Genomic DNA, 24,717 nt, shown 5'->3' on the forward strand with positions numbered 1-24,717 from the left:
ACACCTGATCAACAGGGAATTCATAGCCAAATTCCACAGAAGTGGTGATAATACACCCCCCTGCGGGGTTCCACGATTGGCCACTTTTAAAACACTTACACCACCTAAAGTAGCACAAATGACTCTATAACCAAGTATCTTTTCGACTAGTCGGCGAACACATAGATCAATTCCCAGTTCATCCATCGCAGATAGGATGGCATCGGGCCTAACATTGTTAAAAGCTCCTTCAATATCGAGAAAGGCAACAAGTGAATACTCCTTATGTATTAGCGACTCCTCAATGGAGCCAACTAGCGAATGTAGAGCTGTTTCCACAGATCTGCCTTTGGTGTAGTCATGTTGGGATTTAGAGATGAGTTCCGACGGAATGGTCATACGTCAATCACCCTTTCTAGGGTTTTCAGCAGGAAGGATGCAAGACTAATTGGCCTATAATCCTTTGGTTTAGTGTGAGTCGCCTTACCACCTTTAGGAATGAAGACTACTCTACATCTCGTCCACCATGTGGGGATATAGGTCCATCTAATACATGCTGTGTATATGCTAATGAGCCATGGTACAACTATTTCTTCGTTCTTTTGAAGATCAGCAGGAATAATGCCATCCGGCCCAGGAGATTTAAACGGGTCGAAGCTTTTGATTGCCCATTGGATTCTATCCCTGTTTATCGGAACAGAGTTATCACCCGGAGCAGCAGAATCGACAGCCCCATTCACAGTCTCATCATCGACTGGAAGGCAACCTGGAAAATGAGTATCTAATAGGACCTCAAGTGTTTCCTTACTATTCAGAGTCCATCTACCACAGGGTTTATGAATATAGCTTGGTACAACCGGAGAGATTGATACAATTTTACGTAATCGGTTAGTCTTAGAGGATCCTTCCACGCCGCTACAGAAGTCCCTCCAGGCTTTCCTTTTCGCATTCCTCGTAAGGTTCTTAAAGTGGTTCACTGAGGACTTATATTCCGGCCAGTTACCCAGCCTCTTTGCCTCGTTGAACAATTTACGACACGCCCTTCTTGCGTGTGCAATCTCAGGGTTCCACCAGGGAGGCTTATTCCTACCCCTGCAGATATTCGGCTTACAGGCCAAATTAGTAGCTGATTGGAACGCTTCTGTAAGTGGCTCAACTGCTACCTCAATATCGTCCCTATTTTCAATAGTGGGCGGGTTTGGTAGAGACCGAGAGAGTACATCACTCTGCAACTCCCAATTGGTCTTTCTCCTATTTAGAATGGTATTATCACTCCTATATGTTACACTAATATTGAAATCAATATATAGATGATCAGAAAAAGAGCAGTCGCCGGAGACAGCACAATTATTAATCTTGTGTTGGTGTCGCTGCTACCCCATACAATGTGGTGCGAGTTAGCGTCAGCACAGATAACCAAAGGTATCCTGGACTCATTCGCCTTTTTCACAACACTACGGACATCATCGTTTGGTGGATGCTCCCCGTGGTCATGCGCCATGTAGCTGGATTTCAGCCATAACAAACAGCCTTCATTAGTTTCCCATGAGACTGCTACTGTATCTTCATTGCTGTAATCAGACAGAATGAAGATTTTCAAAGAGCTTTTAGCCATTATACAGGATCTAATTTTACCTGCGCCTTTAGCGAAGTAGAGCTTATAGCCCTTCAGACATAGTCCACAGATGCGATCCTGATGGGCCCAAGGTTCCTGGACCATGACTAGCTCCTCCCCGTTCTGAGCAATTCGGAGGAGCAGTGCAGCTGATGCTGCTTTAGAGTGGTGAAGGTTTATCTGTGTCACCCTCACCATGCTCCATTTTTACAATAGTGACGTCGGCGTCCTCCTGGTCAGAATTCAGGAGGGCGTCCTCGTCCACCACCTCATCCATCCGTTCAAAGAATGTACCAACTAGTTCGGAGACTGAGTTGGTATCTTCAGTGACGGTTGGATCAGTGGCGTCATTGCAATCCATGCCCTCTTCCGAGAGCATGGGCTTTACATCACCTGAGGAGGTATCGCCTTTGTTGTCGCTACGGTAGACACGCAGGATGATCGTACCAAATCCATAGTAAACCTTCCCTTGTGCCTTCCTTAGCGGCCCCAAGGAGTCCTTATTCAGGACAACGATCGCTTTTCTTGAAGAGCCCTCAGCGTCCGTAACCTTAACAACTTTCCAGTCTTGAGTTGGAAGCTGTGGGTTACAGCACTGAAGGATCTCCAAGATCTCCTCCGGGCTAGATGGCTCAGCTGGTATTTTAGCTATGGATCTAGGCTTTCGGGGTATCTCACTCACAGATAACACCTCAAGCCTAGGCCAAACCTCACCCAGTGATGCGACGGCAGTCTTTAGTAGCAACGATGAGCGTTCATCTACGCAAGACATAAGTTTTACGTGACCCTGGTACCAACCAGCGTCATCGCATTGTGGAGGAGTGCCTTGGTTCTCTTTGAGAACTTTCCAAAACACCCCTACCAGTTTTTGCTTCACCATATCCCAATTCAATTGAGATATGGATCCGTCATTGGCACTCCGGTCGATAACCGCCCTGACAAGACTGTCTTTGACAATCTCGCTAAAGGACTTAGCTAACGACCTTTGTGTCGCTTTGGGCCGTTTAGGTCCCGGTTGCTGGCTCTTGGCTGCTGTATCCTCCTCTGAACGTTGCCGTTTAGGCCCCGCTGGTAATTCAGCAGAAGGAGGAGCGGTCTTGAGACCAGCAATATAGGCTTTCGCCCAGGAAAGTGAAGCTTGTTGCTCCTTAGTGAGATCCTCGACTTTTTTAGAGCCAAGTGCCTCAACAATGCGGTAAGCGGAACGCCTGGTGGTAGCAGCCCTTCTAGCAGGGTTTTTATGCCTGGGGTTAATTTCAGAGCCGGAATTGGCCAGGGGTGATGCGTCTTCAGGACAGGAGAATTCCTTCACAAGACCTGAGCGCACAGTTGGCATATGGGAAGCATCCGTGAGGGGCGACTTAGTCGCTTCCCCCTTAGATGCACCCGAAACAGGGGGTTTAGCCGCCTTGGGCTTTAGCGGCTTTGGAGGTACTTGGAGAGAAGTCCAGAGGTACCTCGCCGCTTAGGTCACTACCACCTATTGCTTTAGATTTTTTACAATCAGCCAATCTGGGTATGCCAGATTGACCTCTTGCGACACCAGTAGCATGCAGACTAGTCTGGCCCGGTGTGATCACCTGACTAGCCTGAGTTGCAGTAGCATTCGACTCACCACAGCCCGAAACCATCGCTGTGGGAGTAGGGTCCCCGGAGATTATGAAGCCCCCGACCGGGTACATGGGGCATGGCTTTCTTTCCTCCATGTGTCCTGATGGACAATTAATTGCATTTTATACCTGCTGCCAGGTGTTGAATTAACTGCCGCCCCATTGGAGAAACAGACGTAGACCACCAGCCGCCCAATATGGGAAACAGACGCTGGTGGATTTCGGACGGACATTAAAGAGTCCTTACGGACCAGCCAGACTATCCACCTTAACCACCCCTCTCAATGAGGGGAAAATGGTTCGATGGAAAAAGCGTCTGATAGCCGCCCCAGAGGAGAACAGACGCTATCAGACAAAGGGGGGAGGGTAGTTCTTAGTATCATGCTCAACGCGTGCCCTTCTGGAATGGGAGACCCTGCCAACTCAAGTTAAACTCTCCCCTCCAGCATGGCCAACACGAATCATCGCACTTAAGCTTCTACATCGCGTCAAGATGACTACCCATCGTAGAGGAAACTACCCATCGTAAAGGTTTACATGGACAGCCAGCCAGACGGACGGACATCGTTTAATCGACTCAGAAAGTTATTCTAAGTCGATCGGTATACTTTAACCCAGATATGCCGACTGTACTACATGTAGTACATGTAGTTCTTGTTTACAGGATACGTCACGTTTATCAAAATACCATTTTTTGTTGTTCACATACTTAGTACTCACCATTATTTTTTGCTACTATTTTTGAGTTATTGAATTTTTAGTTTGTGATATTTTCAAAATGCCCATATTTAGTCATTATGGACATATCTCGTTTATACTGAAAGTAAAATTTTGTACATTTACAAGTGAATAAATACTATATTTTTTTGGAATTTATATTTATGAAGATTAGCTTGATTGTTATATGCATTAATGTTTCATTATTGCGTTTTAGCTTTTTTCAATAAATTTTTAAAAAACTTTAATTGCACTGTTTTTTATTTATCATTTGCTTACAAAATAATATAAAAGTACTTTTAAAATTATCAAGCTCAAGCCGTCGGCATATCTGGGTTAAGGTGGGTGTTAGACCAATATTTTTGCGCGTTACAAACATCTGCACAAACGCATAATACCCTCCCCATTGTGGTGGTGTAGGGTATAAATATCAAAATTAAAATAATGCTTAAAGTGTTACTACCATAGACAACAACTAGATAGGTAACTGAGAGCCAAAAACCTAAGGCCCGTTTTCTCAAAGTATCGACAAAGTGCCTGTTACTAAATGTCGACATAAATTTATTAGGTCCGTTAACAATTTTGGTTTTCTCAATATACCGTCATTTTCTTTTGTTTGACGTTATAGGGAATGTATAATAGAGAACATACTTTCTAGTAATTGTGCCTTGTTCTGCCATGACTTTCAATATAATATTGCTATTGAATTTCAACAACTGAAATTGTTAATAAATATCTAAAAGAAATTGCTGATATGAGTATTAAAAAAACATATTCAATTAAAAAATTATTGAAAATTAAAATCATATTTCAAACAAATTTTTTCAATTGCTTAATAACTGTTACCATTTTTTTCTGTGTAGGAAGAAACATTTTTTTTTACTTTTTTTAGAATAACTTCCAGGGTCTCCTAATTTTTCAATAACAATATTTTGCAAAGTTGTAGCTTCGGTAAATCTGAATAACTCTTGTGAACATATCAATGCAATCCGAACATATCTAGGCATACTAAATAGCTGTCAAAAATCACTTTGTAGCTTAAAAATTTTAGTTTTTTACTAGTTTTTAACTCTTAAACAAAAATTGTTTGTTAAAAATGTATGTTCGAGTGTATACTTCTCTATTCTGCTGGAATAACGAAGAATGGGCAAATCATTATCGGTATGACCCGGGCGCATCACTTTATCCAATCTTGATCACGCAAGACCGGCTTGATGCAAGATATGAAAAAACATTAAAATTTTTTAAAGTGGGCAAGGTTTGTGGAGCTTCTGAAGAGTAAATATAAGCTTTTTATATAAGTTTTTGATATCGGTGGAAATTTGACTTGGAGATTGACATTTTAGTGAAATGAATTAATTTTGTGTTTTCTCGGACGTCATTTACCTTAAAAACTAACAATATTTTAAAATGGTGATTTTCCATCAAGAAAAATAAAAACTTTGAATTAATGTAAAATTTGAACAGTTACAGACATCGCAATACAATTTGGAAGTAATATAGATCTAAATGTTCTTAAGTCAATGGCATCATTATTTTTGCCATTCTTTGTATTTAGTATTAGTATTGCCATTCTAAAACGGGGAAAAGGTGTTCCAAAAACTGATTTTTTTTTAGAAAATAGCCCACTTTAACGTTATTTGCAGTATGATAGTATGTATAGTTTTGTATGTATATAAACAACATATAGAGCTATACAAATATGATGATTCTTTGAGGATCGGTGCTTTGGGTTTTTAGAATTTTTACTCAAACCTAAAATTTTGTTTCAAAATTGCCCAAGTTTGAATAGGGCTGGGGGTTACAATGTCCGCATAAGTTAGTCAAATTTTACTTTATACGTTTTTGCATTAAGTTCTCTTTCCAGATCATAAAAAATTTATATAGCCACGAAGAAAATTAGTTTTTTATAACAGAAAAAATATGGGGACTTTTTGGGAAAAAACTTAAAAAACACACGCATACAAAGTTGAAATATATAAAAAGAAGCTCCAAATTTGGATGCGTGTAACTCTTTATAGAGACGAAATAATTGTTATCAGGTTTGTTTTATTTTCTTTAAAATTTTGTCACAAATATACGTCGTATAAAAAAACAAATTTCGACCTTTCGTGGGCCCATCATATATAAAATACAAAAAAATATCGAGCTAAATTTAAAAAAACATTCTCAAGGACTTTCTATATTCTAAATTTCAGCTTATTCGGATAATAAATGGCTTTTTGGCGATTTTTTTTTAAATGTGTGACATTGAGGGTCCACCCAATGATCGCCATTCCGAACACCTCAGCCGAGTAAATAATACAACACAACATAGAAGTGTGGACTTGATCATACTATTTAAACAAAAAATCATTGTTATAGCGTCAAAAAAAGTAGAAACGAAAATTGTTAAGGTACATAGTGATCTTTATGTGCTATTTAGAGTGACTAGACACGTTCAGAATGTATTGATATGTTCTCAAGAGTTGTTCAACTTTACCGTAGCTACAACTTTGCTAAATATTGTTAGTGAAAAATTAGGAGACCCTGGAAATTATTCTAAAAAAGTAAAAAAAAAATTTTCTTCCTATATTTTTTCAACAAAAGTGCATGAAAAAGCTATTTTTTGGAAAAAAAATTTAATGAAATTTATTTGGCGGACTCTTATATTATTGGCATATAAAGTTAAGCCGTACCACACAGTCTGAATTAGCTGTTAACCAAAAACTGATGACACCTTTTTTAGTCGCCCCACTGATTTTCAGAAACTTTGGGGTCCCATAAAATAAAATCGGTCACCAAAATGGACAAACTGAGTATAGGGTTTTACTACCCTTTGGTAGTAGAGTCGAACCTATATAGTCATGATCGTGTGTTTTGTTCACTGTTGCACTGTGTACATTTTAACGTGCATAATGTGTAGATTATGGATGGCAACCGAACTTCAGTTGCGTTGCCAGAGGGCAACCACAAAATTTCTTGTTGCCATTTAACAACAGAAAATTATGCTGCCAGTTGCGAAGACAAAAACTCAAACACAAGTAAATACGGATACATTTTAAATAAAAATTAGCTTTTATTTTAATTTTTCTCAAAATATGTTAATTTTTTTCCCTAAATTTCTTGTTCAAGTGGCCTGATACACATTAATGGTCTGGCGAATTTTTAATAACTTTAACATTTTTTAACCAAATTTTGTCATTTATATCTCATTACAGCGATAATTACGTACACATTTCGATTATTTTGCATTCAATTGCAAAAGAATTTATATAGAATTTTTTTTCCAAATTTTGGCGATAACACAGTTTTTGGGTCATTTTGACCCAAAGGAGATACAGGGTTAATTTCCAATTTTTTTTTAATGTAATATTCATTAATATAAATAAATCTACATATTTCCCCAGCAAACATTTTGTGAATTTTTGTAATGACAACTAGTTATTTCATGCATTATTTTGTGGTGGTTACCCAGCACATTATTTTATTTATTAGAATAAGTACTTATTTTTATACAGGCTGCTAATGAACTTTTGCATTTAGCACAGCTATCTAGTGTGTTTGACTGGAAAACAGGAGGTTAGTGGTTCGCCACCTGTCAAAGCCATTATTTTTTTTGTTCATATCATATTCATTTATATGCTGATGTTAAAACTATTGTTAACTTACAGTAAAATAACTCGTACATGGAGCAGTGAGTTAGCAGCTTGACTATCAAACATAAACAAATAATGTGACTGTTCGATTCCCACACAAGGCAATATTTTTTGTGTTTTTTTTTAGCTACATATTCTTGTTGCGAATTTACTACTTATTTCTCAACTGATTGAAAGTACATTTGTAAGCTTGACCCATGAAATTTTTAAAAATCTCGAACAAAGATAAGTAGTGTTTCAGTCAAATAATAAGTAGTTATGCCTTGGCTCCAATATTACTTGCTGGCTTACTAAGTAAGTAAAGTTTTTGCTGGGTCTAGAAAACAATGCAGAAAGTTAACGAGTTTCACCTATTTATTTCAAATACATAAATAGTAAAATTTTTGAAATTTCAGAAATCGTTGTCCGATTTGGCTCAAATTTTCAGCACTTAACTTTCAGGCCTAGTGTCACAATCTAAAAAAAAATCGTCTGTCACTCTAATATACATACAACTAAACCTTTGTTATACCCTTCACCTTCGTGAGAAGGGTATATATAAGTTTGTCATTCCGTTTGCATATATATATATACTGGATTCTTATAGATAGCGGAGACGATTAAGCCATGTCCGTCTGTCTGTCTGTCCGTCTGTTGAAATCAATTTTCTGAAGGACCCAGATATCTCCGGGATCCAAATCTTCAACAATTCCGTCAGACATTTTGGTATAAAAAACATGTCCTATTTTTCGAACATGTCGGCCCTACGCCCTTTAGTTTTAGAAACTCAATGAATATGTAATAAAATCTTTATTTATTAATGAAACTGAATGAAATTTCAGCGTTTTTTAAGTTTCTCATTCTAAATAACAAGGTGTAAACTTGTCAAAAGGTCAAAGGGAATCCCGCAATTCCTAAAAATTGGAGCGAAAATCCCAAAAATGGTATTTTTTACAATTTTAGGGATAAATAGGGAACACATCAGGGTTTCCAAAACTGCTTTCCATTTTCTGATCCCAGCTTTGGGATTTTAGAACATGAGGCCCAAAGTTGAAATTTTGATAAAAAATAGGTCAATTTCCAAGGGGCGTAGGGCCGAAATGTTCGAAAAATAGGACATGTTTTTTATACCAAAATGTTCTCCGCAAAGAAACTTTATAGAAAAACATAAAATTGTTATATGTTCTTAAAGAAAGTTGTTTTTTAATAAAAAAAAGAGTTATGTCACCTTTTTGTCCAAAAAACAGCAAAAATATACTATTTTTTGAATTTTTAAATTGAAAATCTGTTATTTTTGGATTCGTAATTGACATTGCTCTGAAATCTTTTGCATGTTGTTGGTAATTTAGTTGTCTAACTAACAAAAAAATTCGAGTCCATTCGGTCAAAAAGTGCGCCCTATATTTTTAAAAAAGCGGACCAAGGTATGGCAAAATTTTAAAATTTCAATTTTGAAATGCCTATAACTAGAAAATTATAAGAGATAAATAGCACACACAAGCATGTTTTTTAAAGATCTAGCCGAGCGCTTTCCAAAAATATAAAATTCTTTGAAATCGGATGGGAAACAAAAAATGGCACGTGTTTAAAAATTTTACATGTCGAAGGTACCCTATTTTGAGCCCCCATAGCGCGGCTTCGTGGATTATTTGCAGGGCTCATTTTAATAACTTAAACTCGAAAAATTCTTGGCTACACCCAACTCAAATTTTATCCCGATCGGACCAGCCGTTTAGAAATTCCAGATTTATTTCAAAAAAATTTCGATTCTGCCCCACTGTGTGTTGTGTGTTGAAATCAACTTTCCAAATCCCCTAAACAACTTACAAACATGATTGATACATCAAAATCTCCGGAATTTTATTAAAATCGAGAAAATTGGTCCACAAATGGCCGAGATATAAGCAAAAACCCCAAAAACCCATGTATTTTGTTAGTGTTTCATGAAATCATGTACATATATAATCTTATATATAAAAATAAGTGTACATTTTGATGTCACCACTAACTGCGAAAACGGGTCGACCGATTTCAACTAAAATTTCAGGGTACGTTGGGGTTGTAGATGGTTTATTTGAAGTTTGCACGAAATCGGCATAGTGATTCCGGAGATATGGCTGGACCGATTTTTATCAAATTTTCAGTGAATCTTCAGATTTTTGATATTCGGTCTGTGGGCGGAGGGGCGTGGTAAAATCAAATTTTTACACTATACCGCTAATGACACTATACATAATGATTTCAAGATCATTAATTGTGGCCAAACTTTTGCAAATAAAAAAAAAGTTAAAAAAAAAATTGCCAAAAAATTATTTTTATTTTTTCATTCGAGAAATAAATGCTTTTTTTCATTCCCAACGTCAAACAATGCTAAATTTAATTTCGTTGCTTAACATCATTCTAAAAATTTTAATTCACAGTGGTATACTCTTAAACGAATGATTTCGTGTAACATGTCCGGTACATACCAAATTTTCATATCGTTCGATAAAACAAGTAGGCCGCTGTTAACATTGTACTATAAATGTGCTTTTATATTATCAACCAATGATAAACAAAATTTCCGAAAGTACAACTAATATGGTAAACAACGTCGACAAATCAGATTTCGTTCCCGCCGAACTTCTGCCAAATGCAAATGAATATTCAATCCGTTGTCGACAAGTCTTACAACCAACTACAAACATTCGGATTGGCTGTGGGAACGTGCAATTTTGGTACCAAAAAATGATGATGTCAACAAGCTCAATGAGCAAATTAATTGAAACTGACTGGCGAAACAACATACAAATTGATTGACACAGTAATGAACGAAGAACAAGCCTCAATTATGCTACTGAAACATTGAAGGCGCCAAAATTATGCAAAGGAACACGATTGACCATCAAAAAATGTTCACCAAATTTAATTGAGGCAACAATCATCGGTGGCAGATTAAAATTCGAAGACGTAATGATTTCACGCATACCAAAGATTTCCAACGACAAAGCATTAGGCCAATCGTTGACTATTGCTGGCTTACATTTGGAAAATTCATGTTTTGTATGTGGTTTGCTCCCGAGTAAATAAAATAAAGAAACGTATATCCCCTGTCCTTAAGATGAATTCATAAATATAATATCCCATTTGCCTTAAATACATCCGTTTCTTTTTTAAGTGCATATCATGCCACTGTACTTATTACAACTTTGTCAAATGACCACCTCAGTGTTTCGGATGCGATGTCAGGTCGGGGAAGTCCGTGCTGTTTTTTGTCCGACACTGTATATTCAAATCGAGATGCAATATAAAACAGAATTATTGTAAGGGCCAGCAACGCGGACCGGGTTCAGCTTGTAGCATAATAAAAAGAAAACAAAACTTTAGTTGTGTGTATATATGTATGTATGTAGATGTGTGTAATACACATTGAGTATATTCACCAATTACATTTTGTTTCTTTGTAAATCTTATTCTCTAACAAAATAGAGAGAGTTTTTTATAATGAGTTCTCATATGAGCAACTCTATCATACGTAAACAGCACAAACACCCAAATATTGTTGTTGGGTAGAATCTACAATGTGGAATGAAATGAGAATTACAAATCAAACGCACGCGTGCATAATTTGTATGTATTTGAGTGCGTTTGGTTTATTTTTTTTTATTATTTTTGTTGTTATTTTTTTTCAACATAAAATTAAGGTATACTTTGGTGAAGGGTATATAAGATTCGGCACAGCCGAATATAGCTCTGTTACTTGTTTTCTTTTTATTATGTTATTATATACATATGTACATGATTTCATAAAACACTAACAAAATACATGGTCTATTGGGTTTTTTGCTTATGCCATTTGTGGACCGATTTTCTCGATTTTAGCAACCGAGCCGGAAGAATTATTGAGATTTTGATGTATAAATCATGTTCGTAAGTTATTTATGGGATTTGGAAAGTTGATTTCAACATACACACGGACAGACGGACATGGCTATATCGACTCCGCTATCTATAACGATCCAGAATATATATACTTTATGGGGTCGCAAATGAAAAATGTAGAAATTACAAACGGAATGACAAACTTATATATACCCTTGCCACTCATGGTGAAGGGTATAAAAATAGATATTTTGATCAGTAAAGGGAATTCATGGTCTAAAACCTTTAACTGGTACAAATACATTAACCAAGAAAGGATAAATCTAAAAAAATACATAAAGTTCAACCTAACCAAACATTTCAGCTATCTGGAATGTACTACATTTATAAGACTAAGAGCTAGTTTCTGGGATAAAGATAATCTACATTACTCGTTTAAACCTAGTTAAACTAAAAATTGTGTTTCTCACTTACTGTCTGTCTGATTAAACTAAAAATTGTGTTTCTCATTACTGTCTGTCTGTCTGTCTAATAATATAAAATTCACAAATTGAAGAGAGGAAAGCAATTAGGAATTATGAATTCCCGTATATTACGCTAACCTATAAATTACAATAATTAATAATTACATTAAATAAAATTCCGATGATCATAATATTAATAAAATTATTTTAGTGCTACTATTTTAGATGCCAATCACCTTTTTGAGGAAATTGGGCTTGTGCAAGCAGTAATTGATAAATCACGATTGCAACATGTTAATGACCTTGAAGATGTAATTACGGAAGACGCTATTAAGTTTGGTGCTGAAGAAATTGAAATTTTGGATAAAGAAAATGGTGTTGTTAATGTAAGTATAATTAAATAATTGTTGATAAATTTACGACTATATTAGGAACATAAAAAAAATCGGTATACAACTGGTCTGTAAGGAGATTACCGTTCTGTTTGGCCAGTATCGTCAGTATGGTTTCCACCGGTCTTACGGGAGATAGAACCCACACTGTCACTATTGACCTTAAGGGCAACCCAAGGGTGTATATCACTTCCAGGACTAAGTTCGACAAGCTTGCAATTGAGACCCTTAAGTATTAGAAGGAAAAAACGACCAACCCAAAACTGTATTTACAGGACCGTAAATTCTTTAAAATTTAACGAAACTGACAATAACAAGCAAACGGCGCACAGTGGCTCATTGTCGTTTTTCATCGGCCAAAACTCTGTAACTTTTGAACCGATAGAGATATTTTAGAAATTTTTTTTTGATGGACAGATAACTTCTTGAATTTTTCTCCAGTTTTAATTTCATTAAAATCGGTTCAGCAGTTGATAAGCATAAGTTGAACTTTTAATTTTTTTATAGCATTTAGTATGAAAATGCGGATTTTTTTATTTTTAGCATCAGCTTTACTTATAAAAAAGTTGTAAGCTGATAAAAACAAGTAAGGAAGTATGTTCGGTCAAGCTCGACCATATAATACCCTACACTAGAATATATTTTCGTGAATGATTTTCGGAAGAGGGCATTATATTGGAGCTATGACTAATTATGGACCTATCGCCATGAAATTAGGTAGTGTGATTTATGTCTATATGGAAGTTATTTCTGTTGAATTTTGTGTTTATAACATTTTTAAGAGATTTAGCTCGTTAAAGTGATTTTCGGAAGCGGGTCTTATATGGGAGCTATGACTGATTATGTACCGATCGCCATGAAGTTAGGTCGTGTGATTTATGTCTATATGAATGTTATTTCTGTTGAATTTTATATTTATACCAACATTTTTAAGAGATTTATGCTCGTTAAAGAGATTTTCGGAAGAGGGCGTTATATGGGAGCTAGGACTAATTATGTACCGATCGCCATGAAATTAGGCTGTGTGATTTATGTCCATTATACATGCCCTTAAAAAATATATTTGCTTTGGATGGGTCTTATTTTGTTCATTAGTAGCTAAAACTAACTACAGTACGGCTCAACCGAAAGGAAATCGAGGTTGTTGCGATATTCGAAATGTTGCAATAAGCAACCACTAATACGCTATTATTTTTCATTCTTTTTTTTTACAAAAACATGCAATTTAATTAACAAAAAGTAATTAAGTCATTTATTAAACATAACAAAGTAAAAATAAATGGTGTATATATTTTTTTGGTAAATAATATTTTTTTTTTTTTATTAATTCTTCAATTACATAACCGAGCCCTTAAGGGCCTTATATGGTTAATAAAAGCTACTAACTATATAAAAAACTACAATTAACAAAAATATATACATTTAAATTTAAAGTACTATACATAGTAAATAAAGTACAAAATAAGTAATCATTAAGATTTGAGATCAATAAATAGTAAAAGTGAAAACAAGCCATAATGAATGCTGGATAAGATTCTTATTGTTTTTCATTGCTTAACAGTACATAGTATAGTTTTAAATAATCTTTATAAATCTGTTACGCGTTAAGATAAACATGCGATTCTGCAAGTTCTAATAATTTTAATTTTAATTGAGGAAGTGTATAAGAAAATTTTCTCAATTCTCTCGGTAAGGCATTCCAAATTTTAGATAAACGAATTTGAAACGATTTCTGAAAGCAGTTCAAGTGTCTAATGGGAAAAATTATCTGAGTGTTTCTGATCGAACGAGAAAAATTAAACATGCCAACAATATACCCAGGGTAACCTTTAACAATTGATTTATAAAAAAATAATAGCATCCTAATACCAATAAAATCATCAAAAGATGATCCAAGGACCTTATATATATGCTGAGTAACATGATCTCGTATTTTCAAACCAAAAACGTAACGGATAATCCTGTTAAAAATCTGTCTATATTTTCTTAGTATCTGGGCCCCTGTACCCGAAAATACTTCGGCGCAATATAATATATGTGGCATTAAGACAGCCGAAGCAACTCGTCTTCTGATTGAGCAAGGTAAATGAATATTTAGTGAATATAATCTTTTTAATATAAATGATATTCGGGAGGATAACAAATTGAGATGTGGAGAAAATATTTTATTTTAAAAAATAACTGTGAATAAACAGCCAAAATTCATTATGAGAGCAGTGTCGTCGTGAAAGTATTTTTTAGGTGCCTATGATTTGGTAAATAGTTTTGAATTACGCTTCTGATTAAAAAAACAACCAGAATAAATAGAGAATAGAATAACTTCTGAATAATATTACATATGAAAAAAAAATAAAGTTGCACTTAAAGACTCTAATGTTAAAAAATAGGCTGTTGCGCTAGTCGGTCAGTTGCAATAATAGGTAGTTGCACAAATCGAGCCCGTACTGTACTGGAAAATTTAAGTGCATTCGGGTAATAATGGTACTTTTTTCAATGTGTTTACTATTGAATGGCATTAAAATTTTTGAAATCGGAGTTAACAAAAAGTTGGACTATTGATCGATGAAATTGAGAATGAGCCACCGTGCGGCGGTTAACTAAGTCTCTTAATATGCACCAGCATAAAAAATTGAATATTGAAACGAACCCAGCACTTCTAGAAATAACCAATTTCAATTACTTGGCGACGACAATTCAATAAATTTGAGAAACTGAAAGTTGGACACAGAAACGAACTAGGGATAGTGAGGAATGAAAAGTGTTTTATTAATAAGACAAATAAAACCATCCGAAGACGTACAATGGCTTCTATCGTTGGGAAAAAAATGTGCAATACCGACGAAGAAGGAAAAAATTCCCTATGTTTAAATACATTGCTGATGGAGAGGAACAGCAGGAGATGGACAGATCAAAATTCACATGGATGGTGGAAAATCATGTGAACAAAGGGACATTAGGAAAAAGAGAAAGATGTATATGCAAGAAACCTTATGAATAAAAATAAGACCATCTACATATATTCTGAATGCCGATAAGGGAAATGTCACAGTGGCCATAGAGAAGGACGATTACGAAACGAGGATGAATAATATTATTGGTGACATGATGACATCCAAAAGAATGAGTAAGGATCAAACATCTTCACTACAGAAGAAAAATAATGACTTGGTAGAAGAACTCCGTAAATGTAATATTATAACATTTATAGAGAAGAAAATACTGAAAACTGACACGGTAATTGCTCCAAGAATATATGGGTTACCGAAAATTCATAAAGTAAGCTTTCCTCTAAGACCATTATGTTCTATACAGAAACTCACAGAAAATTTCTGTGATATGAGATATGAATAAAATACAAAAAATACTTAAGAATAATGCATTTCCAGGTAATATTGCAAGAAATTTAATTAATAACATTAAAATGGACGAACATAATAACTCTGATAAAAAAACGATAATATACAAATCAATGATATATGTACAGTGGCTCACAGCTTATTTCGTGCATATTACTTTTTATAAAAGATATCGTTATATTTTAATAATTATCTTACATACTAAAAAAAGAACACCGACAAATATTTCAAAATATGGTATTATTTATTGTATTTACAAAAAAAAAATTAAAAACAATTCATTTATTAAAAATATTTAACATAAAAACTAAATTTCCAGAAAAATAACCTCACAGCTTATTTCGAGCACATATTAAATTACTAAATTTTTAGTGAAAAAACCAATTTTTTTAAAAAATTGTAACTCGAATTCAGGGTGCTTTCAGACATATACGATATAGTTTTTGAATCTACTAGTCCCAGGCTACTTCCACTCTGGCGGTGACCCGATACATGTCTTCTCTAAATTTCCCAAAAATTCAATTGAAAATTACACATTCTTGATAAATGGAAATTTCAAGTGAATTTTTGGGAAATTTAGAGAAGACAATCGGCTCACCGCACAGTGTATTATATAAGGTGTATTCATCTCATAAATGATTTTTGCAAATGATTGAAATTAACCATACAACAACTTGTATCGTAAAGTTAAGATGTCAAGCAATAATTATTTGCAGAAATTATAGTTCTTATATCAACAGAAGTATTCGAAAATGGCGACAGAATAAACAACTTTCCACTTCAAAGATTTGGGGAGTTAAAATTATACCTTATTCAAGGGCGTATTTTTAATATTTATAATTAATTTTTTCAAAATTGTTATACCTTGTTGGAAATAATATCTTGTCCAGATTCTATATTTGTAAAGAGTTTTGTATATATTGTTAGCAGATTTGAAATTTATTCATTTAAAATATATAATGTTTTTTGGCTTACATACGCATCTTTGACTAGGATTTTAACTATTGGCGCCGTTTGCCGCCGATCTAGTTTTACCATAGAATTAAAGCTCAACTTATTAGCTAAAACATATATCAAAATTAGCTGCCTTTTGCTGCCTATAAACAAATGGCATGCAAAAATGTTGAGCAACTCAGAAATTTAAGAAAAAAAATTATAAACTTTTTTTGATTTTAGTTGCTTTTCATAGCTTATTTTGTTATGATAGGTTATACAAATTTATAACTATATATAAAGTAAATTTAGTTCTTAACAAAACAGTCTTCTAATTTTTTTAACCGGATGAAAATTGTAAGTTATTCAACTTTTAATTAACACCTTTTATAGTATTTTCTCTCTCAGCGCATATGTATAAAAAAACAAAAAACTAAGTATAAAAAAAAAAATTTGTACAATTTTTAATTTACAAGGTAAATTTTTTCGAAATACTTTAATAACTATTTCTCATTTTTGTCTATATAACATTATCTTTAAAACACTGTGCAAAAAAAATAGGTTTTCATAGAAGAAAATTAAAATAACTATTGTTGAATTTGAAAAATTTCGAAAAAAAATAAAAAATTGCGAAACTTTTTATAAAAATATACATAATTTCATGAAATATTCAGACATTTATGAAGGATTAATTCTCCATAATTGTTATAATTTGAAATCGGTCTAAATGGACTCCAAAAGTATGTGAGTTAGAGGTACTATAGTACTATTACTTTTATACAAAAACTCCAAAAAAAATCAAAAATGTATTTTTAACCTTTCATATATTAAAGCTTAAAGTTCCACCTATTTAACAACAGATAAATCTTACTAAAATCCTCATTCATTCAAGTGTTAGAAATTTTTGATCCGAAAATTAACAAAATTTTCCACTGTGCACCGCCAGAGTGGAAGTAGCCTGGGACTAGTAGATTCCAAAACTATATTGTATATGTCTGGAACCAGCCCTGTATTCCAGATAGAATTTTTTGAAAAAATTGGGTTTTCACCAAAAATTTATGAAATATATTGAAATTTCAAGTGAATTTTGAAGAAATTTAGAGAAGACATGAATTGGGTCACCGCCAGAATGAAAGTAGCCTGGGACTAGTAGATTCCAAAACTATATCGTATATGTCTAAAACCAGCCCTGTATTCGAGTTAAAATTTTTGATGTTGGTGTTTTTTGTATGGAATTTTCAAGTGAATTAAATTACACATAATGCATTTATGTAATTATCATTATAATGAGATATAAAAGACATAAATTGGTTTAAAAAATGGTATGTTATTAATTCCACAGGCCATTAACGTGCATTAGGTCACATAAATATGAAATGTTGAAAATCGTAACATATTTTTAGAAATCTATATATATAACGTTACTCTTTTATATATATATAAAAGAGTAACGTTACTGACTGACTGACTGATTCATCATCGCACAGCCCAAACGGCTGAAGCTAGAATCCCGAAATTTTAACTGTGGGTTCCTCCCTCCCCAAAACGATCCGATAAGAAGGGATTTTTGGAAATTCGAACGTTTAGGGGGTAAAAAAGGGTAAAAACGGGTAAATTCGGTAACCTTATATCTTCAAAACTAATAAAGATACAAAAAAACTTAAAATAGCATGTTACTCCATTTCAAAAATAAGCTGACAGGTGTTTCGTACTTTTTGGAAATTCGAAACTTTTAGGGGAGAAAACGGGTAAAAACTGTATTTTGGTACTTTTTTTTGCACCCTATGTATCTTTTAAACTAATAAACATAGAAACAAATTTTAAATCGTATTCTTTAACTAACAAAAAATAAAAAATATAACTTTGGTACTTTTTGGAAATTCGAACCTTTAAGGGATAAAAATTGTGTTAATTTTTGGTACTTTTTCATAAAATATGTTTTTCTATAATTTGACATAGACATACGAATATTTTATTATGAAATTTATTTTATTACATAAATTTATTTGAATGAAATTGTACCACCTCAATGGGGATAAAAAAGGTACCAAAAAGGGGATAAAATCGGGAAAATACATTATATTTGAAATTAAGCCAATATTGATAATTTTTTTAACGTTGGTTCCTGGATTCATACAAAAATTAACTAACAGGGTGTTATTTGGAACTCGAGTACCAAGGTGTATATTGGGCCAAATCCGGGTAAACAGTTTGGTACTTTTTTTAAAACATATTTATTCTTGGGCACATTAACACAGATTTTAATATTTTGATACATGCCTATAGCATAAACAATTTTGGCAAAATGGAATATTTTTAAATTTCAAACTTGAGGGGTGTTCAAGTAAGAAAAGGAAAATTGGTACTTTTCTCCTAATGGTACTTTTTTAACATTTTAAATTATTTCAGTTATCGAGATTAAAGTTAGCTGATATGTATTTGAGTGAAGTTAGTGTTAGGAATAGGGGATAATATTTAGGTACCAAAATGTGTGAACTGTACTATAGGTACTTTTTTGTTCTTCTAATGGTACTTTTTTGAAATTTCTATAATAATGGACTTAGAAACATGAAATTAAACATATATGGTACTAAGTGAGTGAGAATTCTAGGGGGAGACTTTTTGGTACTTTTTCTTTATTGGAATGGTACTTTTTGTAATTTCTTCACCAATGAACCTAGAAACATGAAATAAAGCTTATATATAAACCGAGTGAGTGGGAAACCACAAGTGTGGGTTTTTTGGTACTTTTTCTATATTCTAATGGTACTTTTTTGAATTTTCTATAACTATGGACTTAGAAACATGAAATTAAGCATATATAGTCATAAGTGAGTGAGAATTCTAGGGGGAGACTTTTTGGTACTTTTTCTTTATTCTAATGGTACTTTTTGAATTTTCTATAACTATGGACTTAGAAACATGAAATTAAGCATATATGGCCCTAAGTAATGATAATTCTAGGGGGAGACTTTTTGGTACGTTTTCTTTATTCGATTGGTACTTTTTGTAATTTCTTCACCAATGAACCTAGAAACATGAAATAAAGCTTATATTGAACCGAGTGAGTGGGAAACTACAAGTGGGTGCTTTTTGGTACTTTTTCTATATTCTAATGGTACTTTTTGAATTTTCTATAATATAATGGACCTAGAAATATGAAATTAAGCGTATATGGTCCTAAGTTACTGAAAATTCAAGCGGAACTTCATGGTACTTTTTGTTTATTCTAATGATACTTTTTTAATTTTCTATAGCAATGGACTTAAAAACATGAAATTAAGCATATATGGTCTAAGTGAGTGAGAATTCTAAGGGGTGACTTTTTGGTACTTTTTCTTTATTCGAATGGTACCTTTTTTAATTTCTTCACCAATGAACGTAGAATCATGAAATAAAGCTTATATGAACCCGAGTGACTGGAAAACCACAAGTGTATACTTTTTAGTACTTTTTCTATATTATAATGGTACTTTTTTGAATTTTCTATAACAATGGACTTAGAAACACGAAATTAAACATATATGGTCCTAAGTGAGTGAGAAGTCTAGGGGGAGACTTTTTGGTACTTATTCTTTATTCAAATGGTACTTTTTGTAATTTCTTCACCAATGAACCTATAAACATTAAATAAAGGTTATACGGACCCGAGTGGGTGGTCAACTACAAGTGGGTGCTTTTTGGTACTTCTTCTATATTCTAATGGTACTTTTTGAATTTTCAGTAATATAATGGACCTAGAAATATGAAATTAAGCGTATATGGTCCTAAGTGATTGAAAATTCAAGCGGATACCTCATGGTACCTTTTGTTTATTCTAATGGTACTTTTTTTTAATTTTCTATAGCAATGGACTTAAAAACATGAAATTAAGCATACATGGTCCTAAGTGAGTTAGAATTCTAGGGGAGACTATTTGGTACTTTTTCTTTATTCGAATGGTACTTTTTGTAATTTCTTCACCAATGAACCTAAAGCCATGAAATTAAGCTTATATGGACCCGAGTGAGTAGGAAACCACAAGTGGGGGATTTTTGGTACTTTTTATATATTCTAATGGTACTTTTTTGAATTTCCTATAATAATGGACCTAGAGTTTCCAAAAAATCGAAGAATTTCAAAACCGCGGTTTCGGTTTTAAAAAATTAAAAACCGATCGGTTTCGTTTTTGTGATAATTTATTAAATCTTAAGTATTATAGAAACAAAATTAGTTGATAATATATGAAATGATATACAAATCTAAATTTCAAACTTGACGGGTTATGGTTTAGTGAATGCGAATTTAAAAGTGATAATCAATGGTACTATTTCCTTATTGCAATGGTACTTTTTGAATATTTTATAATAATAAACCTAAAAATTTAAAATTAGGAACACATTTTGCATTTTCTATAATAATGGACCCAGAAATATGAAGTTAGACATTTACAATTAGATTCACAAAGTGGGACTTGATAGTACTATTTCTTTCTTCTAATTGGGGTGGCGAAGCGCACCGGGTCAGCTAGTATTCCAATAAATGCATATTTTTACTTTAAAAATATCCGAATTTACTTGTATATGAATTCTGGTAGCATAACGTTAACTACCCAGGAAAAATTTTGTGGATTTTTGTAATGACCACTAGTTATTTCATGCATTCTTTTGTAAGGAGTGGTGGTTACCCAGCACATTATTTTATTTACTAGAATAAGTACTTATTTTTATGCAGGCTGGTAATGAACTTTTGCATTTAGCACAGCTATCTAGTGTGTTTGACTGGAAAACGGGAGGTTAGTGGTTCGCCACCTGTCAAAGCCATTCATTTTTTTGTTCATATCATATTCATTTATATGTTGATGTTAAAACTATTGTTAACTTACAATAAAATAACTCGTACATGGAGCAGTGAGTTAGCAGCTTGACTATCAAACACAAGCAAATAATGTGACTGTTCGATTCCCACACAAGGCAATATTTTTTGTGTTTTTTTTTTAGCTACATATTCTTGTTGTGAATTTACTACTTATTTCTCAACTGATTGTAAGTACATTTGTAAGCTTGACCCCTGAATTTTTTAAAAATCTCGAACAACGGTAAGTAGTGTTTCAGTCAAATAATAAGTAGTTATCGCTTTGCTCCAATTATACTTGCTGGCTTACTAGGTAAGCAAAGTTTTTGCTGGGTAACTAATTGTATTTAAATTCTTTATAAATTTTGTTAAACAAATTTTATTTTTTAAATGTTGAAATTAAAAAAATAAATAAATTTTGTTTACCTAAAAATAAATCCAATTTTTATTTAAAAGTATAATATGGTGAAGGGTATATAAGATTCGGCCCAGCCGAATTAGCTCCCTTACTTGTTCTTGGCATCTTTATTAAAAATATTTACATATAATTGTTTTTTTATTTTATCAGCTGACTCAAATTTGAAATAATAGCTTATGAGAGTTGCCCACAGCAGTCATATTTTTTCGTGTTATTATTTTATGACATACGACTATATGACTACCGTGTGAATACTCTAATTAAATACTTTTGGGTTGATTTTTATGAAATTTAAGCAAAATATACACATATGGGCAATTCCACGAGAATAGCTACAACGACTGAAAAACAAAAACCCTTGAAACTTTTTTTCAAGATGATTTGAATAGAAGAAAATAATAAAATGTTAAAATGTGAAAGTATTTAGATCACATTACAACATTTTAAATACAAAAATAATAGTTTAAACTGATTATATTTAATTTTTTAAGTTTTAGGTATGTTTTAGGCTAAAATTGCGGCGAAAACTAGGCTCCCAATTAGCTTGTAGTATGAAATGAATTTGACTCTGATTGTTTTTTTGCTATTGTCAAATTGTTTATTGAAACCGAATGTATATTTTTTTTTTTTTTTTAATAAATATTTTATTTATTTTTCTTCAATTTATATAACCAAGCCTTAGGGGCCATTAATGGCTAATAAAAGCTACTAAATAAAATAATTAAATAAACAATACTGTATTAACTCAAAATTTTAAAATTTTCAGTAGAGGGCAAAAACTGTTTGTAATTACATTTTAAGAGAATTTGAAAATCCGTATACATCATAGTAAGCAAATTCCATTTGAAAATATATTTACATTGTTTTTCTTTAAAATTTTTGCAATTATTGCAAAATATTTTTTGAGTTAATACCATTTTTCAGGAACTTCTCGATATTTTTTTGTATTACACAGTACAACATTTTTCAGTTCATTGCTTTGGGACTCAATTCCTACAATTGCACGTGAAAATAGCCCCAAAAATAAGAACTTCTGCATCATTAGTTTTGTCAAGTTGGCTGCCGTAATAATTTAATGGCCATACGAATTTTTTTCCTCAAGGTGGATTTTTATCACTTTTTCTATATTTTAGCACGGTTATATCTCGTATACCGTACGGAATATCACTTTTGTGGCTGAAGCAAAGTTATAGATATTGAATAGTAGAAAATAAGTACGGAACATATCTACCCGAAAAAGGTGCATCCAGTGCGTTAAAAATCGCAAAAATGCCCATTTTTTTAATTTTTTTTAAAAAATTTTTCACCATTTTTGTTCAATAACTGGATTACAAATCCAATTATGGACCGATCACCATGAAATTAGGTCGTGTGATTTTTGTCTATATGAAAGTTATTTATCATGAATTTTGTATGTATACCATCATTTTTAACAGATTTATTCACATTAAAGTGATTTTCGGAAGCGGGTATTATATGGGAGCTATGAATAATTATGGACCCATCCACCTTGAGGAAAAAAAATTCGTATGGCCATTAAATTATTACGGCAGCCAACTTGACAAAACTAATGATGCAGAAGTTCTTATTTTTGGGGCTACTTTCACGTGCAATTGTCGGAATTGAGTTCCAAAATCATGTGTTGTACTGTGTTATTTTATCAACAAAACAGTATAAACTCAAAATACAACCAAATTTAAATAAAACAAATTGATTATTTTTAACTTGAAAAAAGTCTCAATTCAAAATAATACAGTTTTTTATGAAAATATACGATGTATTTCTGAATTTTTGAATTAACTCAAAATAATACCTTTTTGTTGATACAAGGTAGTCACTAATTATCACGAAAATGGTCTCAAATGTGATTTTCGAGATGAAAGAGTAATCGGAATACTTTGAAATTTTTACAGTAGATAGATATTGATGTTGTTAGTTGATTTCTTGCAAAAAGTGAATTTTTAACAATTTTGAATTAATACAGTATTGTTGAACGAGTGCGATATATTGTTTTATTATAAGAATAAAATAATAATAAATTTCATTTATTATAAAATCATCCAAAGATTGTTTTTATTTAAATATGACGGATTATAAAAGAAAAATATTTCGTTTAGTGCCATGGTAGGCATTCATATTGTTCAGGTTACGATGATTTTCGTCAAAAAACCCAAATGTGAACAAAAGAGCGTAATAGAGCGTAAAAATACACACAATTCATTCAGTTTCTTGATGTTGTTGTTGTTTTTTACCCAAAAGAGCACACAAATTAAATGCCTCTTTTTGCTTACCAATGGTTTAGTGTAAGAAATTAAAAGAAAACATTACGCCTCTCAGGATATGAACATTTTCACATATGTATTTCTACATGTACCTCAAAATGACTTCCGTTTTATGTCACGTACGATATACCCTTATTTCGCTCAATATTTTGGACAACAATATTTAGAAAGAACTTTTTATTATTTTAAAATATAGTACCCTCTGAATGGAACATAAAAACCAAATTATTTTTCAGATACTCTTATTTTTGCAAAATCTATTCCACTATATATGCGTACAAATGTCACGTACGATGATATGGAATTGCCTATATGTAAATATAGTTTTCGAAATAAACCCCTAGCCCAAAATTAAAAAAGTAAAAATTACTCCAAACTTTTAATATCATAAAAAAAACATTGCAAATTTTATTATTTTTACTAAATTTTGACATTTGATCTGGCAACGCTATGCCTGGATAGAAGTGTGTAAATATTTGCTGTCATTGAAAATAAACTCTTAACCACAAAGTATACAGAGGCGTCAAATTTGACAGTTCAAAAACACTAAAATCAGCTTCTTTTGAAATTGATAGAAAGAGAAAACAAATTTGCGGTTTAATACAGACAGTGCGTTAAAACAAACAACTATATAAATAAG

At 32.8% G+C, this 24,717-nt stretch overlaps 1 protein-coding gene across 1 annotated transcript in view; it reads left to right on the forward strand.

Moving 5' to 3' along the window:
* LOC135950439 (probable transcriptional regulatory protein Nmul_A2722) overlaps positions 1–24,717 on the forward strand; it is a 204,340-nt gene that overhangs the window by 120,886 nt on the left and 58,737 nt on the right. Inside the window, exon 2 of the mRNA XM_065499983.1 lies at positions 12,075–12,249. Coding sequence (XP_065356055.1) covers positions 12,075–12,249 — 175 coding nt within the window. The remainder of the gene's footprint in view (positions 1–12,074; positions 12,250–24,717) is intronic.

Source organism: Calliphora vicina, chromosome 2, assembly GCF_958450345.1.
Source record: "Calliphora vicina chromosome 2, idCalVici1.1, whole genome shotgun sequence".
Classification (NCBI taxonomy): Eukaryota; Metazoa; Arthropoda; class Insecta; order Diptera; family Calliphoridae; genus Calliphora; species Calliphora vicina.